Source organism: Electrona antarctica (assembly GCF_951216825.1).
Source record: "Electrona antarctica genome assembly, chromosome: 5".
Lineage (NCBI taxonomy): Eukaryota > Metazoa > Chordata > Actinopteri > Myctophiformes > Myctophidae > Electrona > Electrona antarctica.
Genome location: NC_136810.1, coordinates 44,324,001 through 44,336,669, shown reverse-complemented (window position 1 = coordinate 44,336,669; position 12,669 = coordinate 44,324,001). Strand labels below are relative to the sequence as shown.

Below are 12,669 nucleotides of genomic sequence, written 5' to 3'. Positions count from 1 at the left end.
AACCTATTGAATCTTACCCTGGCCTCTCACATGGGAAACCTAACCTATTGAATCTTACCCTGGCCTCTCACATGGGAAACCTAACCTATTGAATCTTACCCTGGCCTCTCACATGGGAAACCTAACCTATTGATGAATCTTACCCTGACCTCTCACATGGGAAACCTAACCTATTGAATCTTACCCTGGCCTCTCACATGGGAAACCTAACCTATTGAATCTTACCCTGGCCTCTCACATGGGAAACCTAACCTATTGATGAATCTTACCCTGACCTCTCACATGGGAAACCTAACCTATTGAATCTTACCCTGGCCTCTCACATGGGAAACCTAACCTATTGATGCGAGTTAATCTTACCCTGGCCTCTCACATGGGAAACCTAACTTATTGATGAATCTTACCCTGGCCTCTCACATGGGAAACCTAACCTATTGATGTGAGTGAATCTTACCCTGGCCTCTCACATGGGAAACCTAACCTATTGATGCGAGTTAATCTTACCCTGGCCTCTCACATGGGAAACCTAACTTATTGATGAATCTTACCCTGGCCTCTCACATGGGAAACCTAACCTATTGATGTGAGTGAATCTTACCCTGGCCTCTCACATGGGAAACCTAACCTATTGAATCTTACCCTGGCCTCTCACATGGGAAACCTAACCTATTGAATCTTACCCTGGCCTCTCACATGGGAAACCTAACCTATTGAATCTTACCCTGGCCTCTCACATGGGAAACCTAACCTATTGAATCTTACCCTGGCCTCTCACATGGGAAACCTAACCTATTGAATCTTACCCTGGCCTCTCACATGGGAAACCTAACCTATTGAATCTTACCCTGGCCTCTCACATGGGAAACCTAACCTATTGAATCTTACCCTGGCCTCTCACATGGGAAACCTAACTTATTGAATCTTACCCTGGCCTCTCACATGGGAAACCTAACCTATTGAATCTTACCCTGACCTCTCACATGGGAAACCTAACCTATTGATGAATCTTACCCTGGCCTCTCACATGGGAAACCTAACCTATTGAATCTTACCCTGACCTCTCACATGGGAAACCTAACCTATTGATTAATCTTACCCTGGCCTCTCACATGGGAAACCTAACCTATTGAATCTTACCCTGACCTCTCACATGGGAAATCTAACCTATTGAATCTTACCCTGGCCTCTCACATGGGAAACCTAACCTATTGATGCGAGTGCCGAATGGCCGGACGCGCTGTGATTGTCCAGTAGCCACTCTGAGTGGCAGTCGGGTCCAAACGCTCTCAACAGCACTTGATTGACTATTCTGTCCAAATCGTCTCGCAACTCAAACAGGGTTGGGTCGGCTAAGTGAACTTCACAATGTTCGACACGGCAACTTGCGTACTTTAGCGGGAGGGGGGCGTGACCATTTACTCAAACGCGAAGGGCCAAGGCCATTCGGCACTCGCATTGCTGATACCAAAGGGAATACCCCATTGGCCAGCAGTGATATTGGGCTGAGCGGGTAGGGCTATACTTGTCAACCTGTAGGTGTCCTACCAGACAAAAAAAATAATAAAATAAATGGCACACACAAATCCCCCAAAACATACACTATCATACTGACTGCTTAAAGTTTAATTTATTCATGAAAATAACCCCGGATTGCAGATTAAGTGGCTGGGGTGCATCCAACATAAAAACAGCTCTGGACTCTTAAACACAATATAAGGAAGTGGGGTCTGAGTGTCTGTATCTCTCTGAGTCAGTCTGTCCATCTGCAGCTAATGAAGTACATTTTGGCTTGAATATTTGTCACATATTATGAACATTATTGTTGGTTTCATATTTTTCACATTTTGTTAAATGGTAAATGGTAAATGGTGCATTTATATAGCGCCTTTATCCAAGGCGCTTTACATAGATTGTGCATTACATTCACCCATTCACACACACATTCATACACCGATTGTGGCGGCGGAAGCCATGCAAGGTACCAACCAGCACATCGGGAGCAATTTGGGGTTCAGTGTCTTGCCCAAGGACACTTCGACATGTAGACAGGAGGAGCCGGGATTCGAACCGCCGACCCATGGATCATTGGACGACCTGCTCTACCTCCTGAGCCACAGTCGCCCCAGTTCATAAGCACAGATCAGTCCCACCCTACCTCCATATTTGGGCAGGACTGATCAATATCGATATATGACATCATCAACATGATCAATAAATCAACAGGGGAGCCACACCACCCGTTAGGCCCTCTCTTGTTTTGACTGTCCTTGACTCACTAGTCTTTCCATACAACTCTGATATGTCCAGACACACACACGCACACACACACACACACTTAATCCAATGCCAAAGTGCACAAAGAAAGAACGACATACACGCATCATGTTTCTTGTGCGCGCGCAGACAACGGGGCAGAAGTTAGACTTATGTCATTCGGGGGAACGACGGTGTCCTCATGGGAGGGGGCTATGACACAATGGTTTCTCTTTAAGACCACTGTTTATTTTTCTGCGTGTCCATTGGGCTTGCTCACAAGAAACCCTTTCATAGCAGCAGCTGGAGTGCGCTTGTGCGTGTGTACATGTGTGTGTGTGTGTGTGTGTGTGTGTGTGTGTGTGTGTGTGTGTGTGCGCATATCTGTATGTCTTGTGATTGTGTGTGTATGTACGTACATGCATACATATACACATGACTGTGTGTGCGTGCCGGTGAGAGATTAGCTGTTTACTTTTAGCGTGGTAAGGATATATGTGTAAATAGGAAGGCTGTTTGAGTCGTGTTTCAGTAGTGAGTCTCTGACACATAGGAAGGCTTGCAGTCATCAGTCTACCTAGGGGGGGGGGGGGGGGGGGTGTGTGTGTGTGTGTGTGTGTGTGTGTGTGTGTGTGTGTGTGTGTGTGTGTGTGTGTGTGTGTGTGTGTGTGTGTGTGTGTGTGTGTGTGTGTGTGTGTGACTGTGTGACTGTGTGTGTGTGTGTGACTGTGTGTGCGTGCGTGCGTGCGTGCGTGCGTGCGCACACAATATGTGCAATGTCCATGTGATAATGAAAGACATGTTATATGGCTGTGATTTCAGACACGATTGGGAATGAGCATATAGTCACACATTCCCTCACACCCACAGAGGCCGCATGTCATTACACTCACTCACTCTCACGCGCACGCACGCACGCGCACACACACACACACACACACACACACACACAGACCATGCACTATATACAGGGATGAATGGTCCCTATTAAACTGCACTTTCATTCCTACGTGGGTTTCAAGTCTGTATGGTTTTCATTATTTAAGAACATTTCTACACCAACCCTACACTTTTCTGTATGTATCCAGAGCTGTATATATTGGACTCATTAATTCCACGCTAAACAACACTGGAATTAAGTCTCTGGAGAACGATTCATGACACTTAAGTGCAATAATAATATTTCTTTTTGAGTGGTGCAACCACTCCCTTACGGAGTTATGTGTGTGGCTGGCTGGCTGGCTGGCTGGGTGGCTGGCTGGGTGGGTGCCTGCCTGGCTGGGTATGAGCACGAAAACAGCATGGTTGTTTTTCACCACCTGTGCGCAACCTAAGACACACGCACATATTAACTGTATATATTATGATTTCGGGTGTGCCAGTACAGTACAGTGACAGTACAGTACAGTAGAGGTTACAGTAGAGGGACCGGCAGTCCGGCACACGGTCATTTCTCAACCGTTTCGGACACGGGGCGGCTCGCCGGAACCGGGCCGGCACCCTGGGTGTGTTCCTGTGGGTCTGGAACTCCCACACGAAGTTGCACCACTGACTTCACATGGGTGTGATTTTTTAATATAATGTTGTGGTCCTGGCTAAGGCTTCCATAATTTTATAGGTTACATAATTGCTTGGTATTGTTAAACATTGTTGTCCATATTAACATCACCAGAATTTTGGATTTGATAAGGAATTTATGCAAGGGATTTGTGCATTCATCATTCTCAAAGGCCCTTTGTGTACAGTACATCAACGAAATGGCATTATTGATTGATTTCACAAATGTCATTTTCTCTCTAAGTGTCCAGCTGTCTTTCACTGCTAATGGTACTTTGACTTCCACGGTTGACATTCAGCTCATGTTCTAATTCAGTGAATGCCTCATAGCCCCATAGTTGCTGTAAATCAGCATCCCGGAAGACCAATGTCCTCAGACGATATCCCAGTGGTCCTAGCGCAGTGGCTCAAAAACGTTTTAGCGTTTTAGATGTTTGCCCGGGATCCAAACTAGTGAAAATAGCAGATCTAAAGCTCACAATGCGTCACTTCGCGCCGCATTGTGAGATTGTAGATCTACTATCTTCAATACTTCTAATCTTTAAACATTTGTTTTCTTATTTATGGGATTTCTTAGATTTTTCCTTGAATTTAGTTTAATGTTGAATTGTTAAATAATAACAATTCAAAACTAAATATAGGAAACAAAAAAAAGGGGACTGTTAAAATGTGTCCACGACTCACAAATGGGTCCCGGCCCAGTGTTTGGGAACCAGTGGTGTAAAGCAGTGGTTCCCAAATGGGTCCCGCCCCAGTGTTTGGGAACCAGTGGTGTAAAGCAGTGGTTCCCAAACCTTTTCATGTCAAGGACCCCCAAATTGACACTTATCATGCATGCGGATCCCCATTTGAGAATTCATGCCAGGGACCCCCATAACTATAAGAGAATCATTTTACGGCTCTAGCAGTGATTCTCACCCATTTTAATGGATTGAGGACCCTCAGTTTGACATGCAATATTCTACGGACCCCCATTTAATGGCATTTCTATCTCTGGGACCCCCAATTTTGATTGTAAAATCATTGTTAATTTTACTCTGAGAGTGGGTCCATTTTGTTCCATTTGTTCACTCTCAGAGTTACAGACCAATAAGACCAATAAGGGCCCATTTGGTTCCAAACGATCATTAGCTGGGGACCCCCTGGAACTCCCTCAAGGACCCCTGGGGGTCCCAGGACCCCACTTTGGGAACCAATGGTGTAAAGGACGTCAACTGTGACATGCAGACGTGTTATTCATTGTTTTGATGTCCGCCCGCCGGCCACAATAAAGAACGTCACGCACGCTAATCAGTGTTGGTCTAGTTGCACTCAAGGATAATCTCTAAGATCTGCCAATGTCCTCGGCATATCTGTTTCCATTTATTCTTAATTAAACGGCCCAAATAACGATAGAATGAAAGAGAAAGCCACAGAGACTTACATTTTCTAAAGGCCTAATAATCAAGATAAAAAAACAAATCCAGTGATTGATATGGATCATATGGCTGCTGGTTGAGCCAGACCAGACTCTGAATCCGATACGGTTCTGCTCATGAATGCAATTGATCTAACCCATTCTGGACGGGAACCCCTTTTGGTGTTTTAAGCATCATGTTATACATATATATTTTAGCTGTTGGAAAAATAGCAGATCTACAAGCTACGAGCTTGTACAGTAGATCTGCTATTTTTGAAATATCGTGAAAATGTGGTGCAAATCTTTGAATATATATTCTTTCAGAGTGAACGTTTTTAACTCAAATCTTTGCTTCTGTGGTGGTCCCTGGTACAACATATTTTCAGATGTGGGGTCCACGGCCAAATACAGATAATTCTGGGGGTCCTTGACATGAAAAAGGTTGATCACTGCTGACATAGAAACATGGGGTTAAAACAAAAATACTGTTAGGATTTAGAAGCCATTTTTTTTTAAGAATCGGCCTCAGTTCTAAATGGGCTAAAGCAAGCAATCAATAAAACATTACAAAAATAAACAGACATGTTGTTCTCCGTTTTCAGGAGCAGACAAGGTAACTTATCTCAGGCACTCTCAAGTGACCGTTGCGGTGGACAGCGGAGTGCAGGTGTAAGAATGGGGATAAGAAGTGATGGCGAGGCAGTTGTCCGTTTTTCATGACATCCTTATAAGAGGCCGGACCTTTATTTCCTTTTTGTATTTTGTGTTTTTTTCCAGAGATGTTGCAGGCAGACAGACCCAACCTGAGGAGGACGCAGAGTGAGGAGACTCCTACCACAGCGGTGCCTCGGGGCAGGTCAGCACGCACGCACGCACGCATGCACGCACGCACGCACGCATGCACACACACACACACACACACACACACACACACACACACACACACACACACACACACACACACACACACAGCCTCTCCTTTGGGATTTGCAGTCATGGCAGTGATAATAAAGCACAGAGGTGATGTAATCGTGGAAGTGATAAGACCCAGACTATCAGTAAACTGAATAAGAGTTGCTGTTCTGAACTGAAGACTGGACAAATGGCCGGCTGGTGTCTTTATACCATACAATCTGTAGAGTACAAAAATAGGTTCGAACAAGCGTCAAGTCAACTGCAGTCTCTGAGGAGGACATGATGGAAATAGTTTAAAAATGTCCCTTAGTGTAGCTTTGTTACGAGTAGTGCTGGTTTTAACAGCGCCCGTGTAATCAAACGGACCATCCATTCAGATTGTAGAGCTGGCTCTGTTTTCCTACTTCCTTTCGACGCAATACACAGAGTACCCGAGGGATTAGGGCATTGGGACTTTAATAATACTTTCATAATAATCTTCCATAATGTATAATAATGGTGGTAGGGAAAATAAACCAGTATAACTTCTTCCTAAACAGCCTTCACAGAGTGAGCCATAGGAACATGATCAAAAACCAACTTAACCGATTAACATGAGCTTTTAACTACTTTAACCATTATTTTAAAGATGGAGTGCCGTGATTTTTTCCCAGTTTTTCATGTGTTTATGAGGTGACAGTGCTTCATTAGACCCCTTGGTGCGGTTGCTATGTGCAATGATGTCTTTCCCTTTGTATTTAGGGTTTCTTCCTGGAGGCTAAAATCTTCACAGTCAAATGTGCCAATGAAAAAAACAGTGATATAATATAGTGTCATCACAATATCTTCCCCTCCCCTAAACCATCCCCCTTTATCTTACAACAGCTGTGGGTGTGGCTTCAGTTCAGGTGGATCACCACCCATCACCACCAAACCAGGCCTACTTAATGAACTGGTGGGCATATCCATATAAAAACTACATTTGAACAAATACTCTTATACAAATACACTTTTTTTGAAAACATTATTCTTACTCATATAATAATACCTGATCATGTTTTAGCGTGGAAAACAATCACGTCACTCCATCTTTAAACCTTTGCTATTCAAAAATAGCAGATCTACAAGCTCATCGTGCCACAATTATTTTCTTCTGGGTGGCCTAATACATATAATTCTGGGGTTCGTTGGCATGAATTCGTTTGAGGCGCACCACTGATGGCACCCATACGTCTTTTCAGAAAACTGTTCAGACATTCGTAGAATCGGCCTGCAGGTCTAGTGGGTTGAAAAAGGAAAAGAAAGGCAAGAAAGTGTACTGTTGAATACATGCATGTCATTTGCTCTGAATGTGGTCCAGAGCCTTGCAGTGGTCTCATTGACTAGGACGGTAGTGTGATAATAAATACTGGAACCAGACTAGCCCATGTAGACCTGAGGCCCATTCTAAAACAAAATGGCTTCTAAATTATGACAGTTTTCTGAAAAACCTATGTTTCTATGGTATGTCAGTGGTGCTCAACCTTTTTCGTGTCAAGGACCCCCAGAATTATCTGTATTTGGCCACGGACACCCATCTGAAAATATGTTGTTCCAGGGACCCCCCCCCCCCCAGAAGCAAAGATTTGAGTTAAAAACATTCACTCTGAAAGAATATATATTCAAAGATTTGCGCCACATTTTCACGATTTTACAAAAATAGCAGATCTACAAGCTCGTAGCGCGGCACTCTGTGCCACGCTACGAGCTTGTAGATCTGCTATTTTTCAATAGCTAAAGTATAACATGATGGTTAAAAAACACCAAAAGGGTTTCCCGTCCAGAATGAGCTAGACTTGGTCCTAAGCGTTGTGGTGGGGCGCATCGGTCGGTTTGGAATGTCCGTGTAAACACCGTAGGGGAGCATTTAGCACAGTTCACCGAAGAACCAAACCTCGCTGTCATGGAATACCGTTCAACATCTCCGTCCATTTGTGTCTAAATAGAGGCAGTCGAGTGAAAAAAACGGCTGGCAGAGACAAAGCGAAAAGGGGGAGAGAATATATAGAGAGATGGAAGGACGGGCCTTTTTTCCCCCTTCCATCGTAGTGTTAGCAGTCTCCCATGACGAGATGCACAGCAGCACAGACGCGCCGCGCACCACACAGCGAGGAAAACACACACACGTGCACATGCAAGTGTCAGTTCTGTGCCCGTCAGTGTCTTCTGCTTGTGATACTTTATTGTAGCTCATAAAATAGCCGGGGAGCCACAGGCCCAAAAGCTCAAGGAATCGAGATTAACCTGTAATGTCATGACATACTTTTTATTTGTGTTTTTTCTATTCACTTGGTCATTAAGTTCCACAGAATGAGAGGTCTGCTCTGCCGGAAACATCGCAAAAAAAAGTTATGAATCGTGCAAATATCGTCCAAAACTAATGCTTGGAATGGGTTCAGAATCATGAAAACCCCCTAGTTTGACATGTCACATGATGATATATTGGTTGTCTATGGTGTGGTATACAAATAGGGCCATAACTATTTTTTCGCGATGTTTCCGGCAGAGCAGACCTCTCATTCTGTGCCTTAATGACCAAGTGAATAGAAAACATCACACCCGTGTGAACTGAGTGGTGTAAGGTTTTATATAGCATGATCAGCTGTGGTCTGACGTAATGTCTGACGTAATGAAATCACACCCGGATGTGATTTCACAACTGGCTTTTTTTGTGCAGAAAAAATGAGCATGGTTGCTACAGTCATCCAGTTCACCCGGGTGTGATTTAATTACGTCAGAAATTATTTTGAACATAGCAACCATGCTCATTTTTTTCTGCACACAAAAGCCAGTTGTAGGAGTGGTTTACACCACTCAAAAAGTGAGCGGTGCTTTACCAACCTTTATCATCTTACATCATATAAAATATACATACATATCATAACATAACATCATATGCAGATTTGCTCAGTGACAGACAAAATAAACATTAAACTCTGTTCATTGTTAATGGCATTTAATGTTTGTTAGTGACAAAACAAACATTAAACTCTGTCCATTGTCAATGGCGTTTTTAATGTTTGTCTAGATAAGACAAACATTAAACCTATATATATATATATATATATATATATATATATATATATATATATATATATATATAGGAGGGGCTAGCGCCCCTCAAAAACACAAATAAAAAGTATGTCATGACATCACAGGTCCTCAAATTTTGGGTGACTGGCTCCCCGGCTAAAATGGACTTGAAGGCAGAGCTGAGCCCTCTTTTTCTATTGATGGTCCTCCAAGTTTAGGCCTCGGCAGCATTCCACAGTCCTGGGGGTAAAAACATGTTTTCATTGTATAAAAGGTCCTGTTGGAAACGGTTATATTTAGCGGTTGGAAAATATGAGCGACGTATTTTGGAGAGGAAAATGAGATTGCACTTAACCCATTTTAGGCGGGAACCCCTTTTGGTGTTTTAAACATTGTTATAATTTAGCTATTGAAAAATAGCAGATCTACAAGCTCGTAGCGCGCCACCGAGTGGCGCGCTACGAGCTTGTAGGTCTGCTATTTTTGAAAAATCGTGAAAATGTGGCGCAAATCTTTGAATATGAATGAATGTCAGGATTTAGAAGGCATTTGTAGAATTGCCCTCAGATCAAAATGGGTTAAGTTACATTGCATTGTGTTCGAACACTTGCATTTGTGGGTTTTTTTGTACAGTACATGTACTTGCTGCTTGCCGTGTCTTTTGAGAAAATGATTCAGTGATGTCTTTGTCCTCACAGTCTTTACTCCTTGAATGCTGAGAACGAGAGAACGAGATTTATAAACTTACTTTTGCACAGGTAGCCATGCACGAGAGAACGTGATTTGATTAATTCGCCTTTTATCTGGAGTTTTGAAAAATATAATCTGTTGATCTTAGCATTGTTGTTAGCCCCCGCAAGCCTCCATGGGAGAAACAGGCAAACAATCCACAATCGTCCTTTGACTCCTTTCACACGCACGTGAACGCGGACTATACTAACAGAATGGCTCATAATGCGCTCAAAATGCGACATTCGGGGCTTGATTAGAGCTTAATTTGACTTGAACAAAAACTATGATCAGACGGAAAAACAACAACCAAAGCTCTGCTGTGAAACGGCCAACGTTTACTTCCAGTTCAAACTGAAGTAAACATCCGCTAGCCTTTGCTGCTGCTCACTCACATTTGTCTGGAACTTTTGAGCTACAGTACCGGCATTCACGGAGTTAATAGACCACCGAAGTCTGACGTCAATATCGGTAGATATCGGTTTTTATTTGCATTGTAATCCCCTTAGGGGGATTTTAGATCGCCTCATATAAGAACTGCGTTTGAAAAATAAACGTCATCCAGGCCGTTTCACTCATATGGATAAGAAGAATCAACTGACTGAGAGAAAACAATATTGTTACTGCTACTGAATTAGTTACATTTTCGCTAGAAACAGACTGTATCATATATGAGTGACTGACTGTCGCAAACGATAGAGATACTCCCTGACAATAACGCAGAGACAGGTACAGGTTGTTTATTTTTGGACCACAATGCTTATATGAAACGATTTTAAGATGACCCCATGTTATTCTCCATAGAGAAATTACTTCCGTGAACCAGGGGATGAGCGAGTGACGTCAGGACTTTGACGCTCTATTGACTTTAAATTGTCCCCTCTCATCTGTTTATGTTTTATCCCATGTTCTTCTTCCTCGTGTGTTTTTCTCATCCCGTCATCAATAATATAGATGCACTTTACATCCTTGTACATTGTTCTTGTATGTATGTTTTTTTATGCCTTATTTCCTAATGTACTGTATTCCACATACTGTTTTATGTTTTGTTTTGGGACTGCAGATGTAAATTAATAGGATCTTCTTTTCTAAATCCGGTCAATTTACATTGCATACATATTTAATGTCCATTAATATGCAGTGTCCTGTCTAAATAAACAAAGTCAAATTCTGTCATCTCGTTGCCTTCATCAACAAAAGTTCCCTTTTATGTTTTACAACAGCCATCTCTCTCTCTTTATCCATGCAGGAGTAACAGGCACTCGGTGGGGGGGTCTCGGGGCTGTTCCCCGGGGTCCTCCGCAGGGGGCGCTCTGACTAACGGGGAGCTGAGTGAGGAGCAGAGCCCTGCGTTGGGGGGGTCGGGTCCGTCCGGTGTTCGCCGCCGCTCCTCCAAAAGCTCCCACAGCAGTCCTGGAGGGAGTGCAGGTACAGGACCCACTCCATAAGCCTTTTACTATGTACTATTAAAGCAATATGCACCAAGAGGTCTCGGGTTACCCGCTATTTTATAATGGCTGAGAGCAGTTTTCTTCATTTCTAACTCAATGGATGCCGGCGCTCAATCCTGCACATGCATGCGCGTGCCAGTGCGCATGCATGTGCACAACACAAATCGGTTTTTCGTCGGGTTTGAGGGTATTTATGCCGGTTACTTGGTGGTAATTCTGCCCCAGAATGACAGCCAGGCAGTAGGTATACCAAACACTTTTTCACAAAACGGACTGCACAGGCACAGACTGTACAGTCACAGAGAGTGAGACAACAGCGAGTCTCCATGTCATGATAGGAGAGATGATTATTGATAACAAACTGCAGCAGCAGTACTCCTAGCCCGGCCGCTAGCTACCAGCGTGGCTCAGCCTGTACAACACACAACAACAACAACAACAAACACACACACTTTGACCAGCCGATAGCTCTGTTTGGAACCTAGTGACACCCCTGACAACAACAACAAGTAACAACAACCGGCATTCACAGCACAGGACACTGCAAGGCTGCAAGTTGACATGTTTATTTACCTGATTGCTGCTGCCTTAGTTCAGTCTGACGCCTTTTCTTTTTCTTTTTTCATATCCTGAACGGATAAAGTCGCTTCATGATGACTGATAGATAAATAATCTCACTGACCTCTTTCCCCACTTTCTTTTCCTTCCTCACTCCTCCTCTCCTCTCCTCTCCTCTCCTCTCCTCTCCTCTCCTCTCCTCTCCAAAAGGCAAAGTTGAACTGACGTCCAACGGACTGGAGAACGGCCGCGGTGGGCCGAGCCGCCATGCGCCGCCACCGGCCCAACAGTCCTCTCCGTCTGTCAGACCCCCAGCGGCCTCCAGCAGCAGCAGCGGCGGCGGCAGTCCCTCTCCGGGCCCAGAGGCCCCGCCAGGCCTGGCCCCACCGCCGGAGCCCGGACCCCCCGCCACGGAGCCGGCACCCGGCTCCGCTCCCGCCACAGAGCCCGTCCCAGACACACTCCCGGCTGGGTAGGGCCAGAGCCATCTAATAGAAGAGTTGTGATATTGAGGGGGCAGAAAACAGCCCGGCCAACCGGGGAGAAGGGAAGAGCTCTTGAGGACAGGAAGCAGTGTTGATTTTGACGCAAATTTAGATTTTAGTTTTAGTCACCTGGAATGTTTTAGTGGTAGTCTAGTTTTAGTCGACTAAATATCATCAGATAACTAAATCTAAATCTGCAGTTGATTTAGTCGACTAAAATGCATTTTAATGCCGTCCTAATGGATGATTTTACACTTGCTGAAAATAGCCG

General features: G+C 44.1%; 1 protein-coding gene across 3 annotated transcripts in view; it reads left to right on the top strand.

Moving 5' to 3' along the window:
* wwp2 (WW domain containing E3 ubiquitin protein ligase 2) overlaps positions 1-12,669 on the top strand; it is a 71,022-nt gene that overhangs the window by 16,646 nt on the left and 41,707 nt on the right. For all 3 annotated transcript variants that reach the window (XM_079501699.1, XM_079501697.1, XM_079501698.1), the window contains 3 exons: positions 5,987-6,065; positions 11,154-11,332; positions 12,124-12,385. In XM_079501699.1, coding sequence (XP_079357825.1) covers positions 5,987-6,065; positions 11,154-11,332; positions 12,124-12,385 — 520 coding nt within the window. The remainder of the gene's footprint in view (positions 1-5,986; positions 6,066-11,153; positions 11,333-12,123; positions 12,386-12,669) is intronic.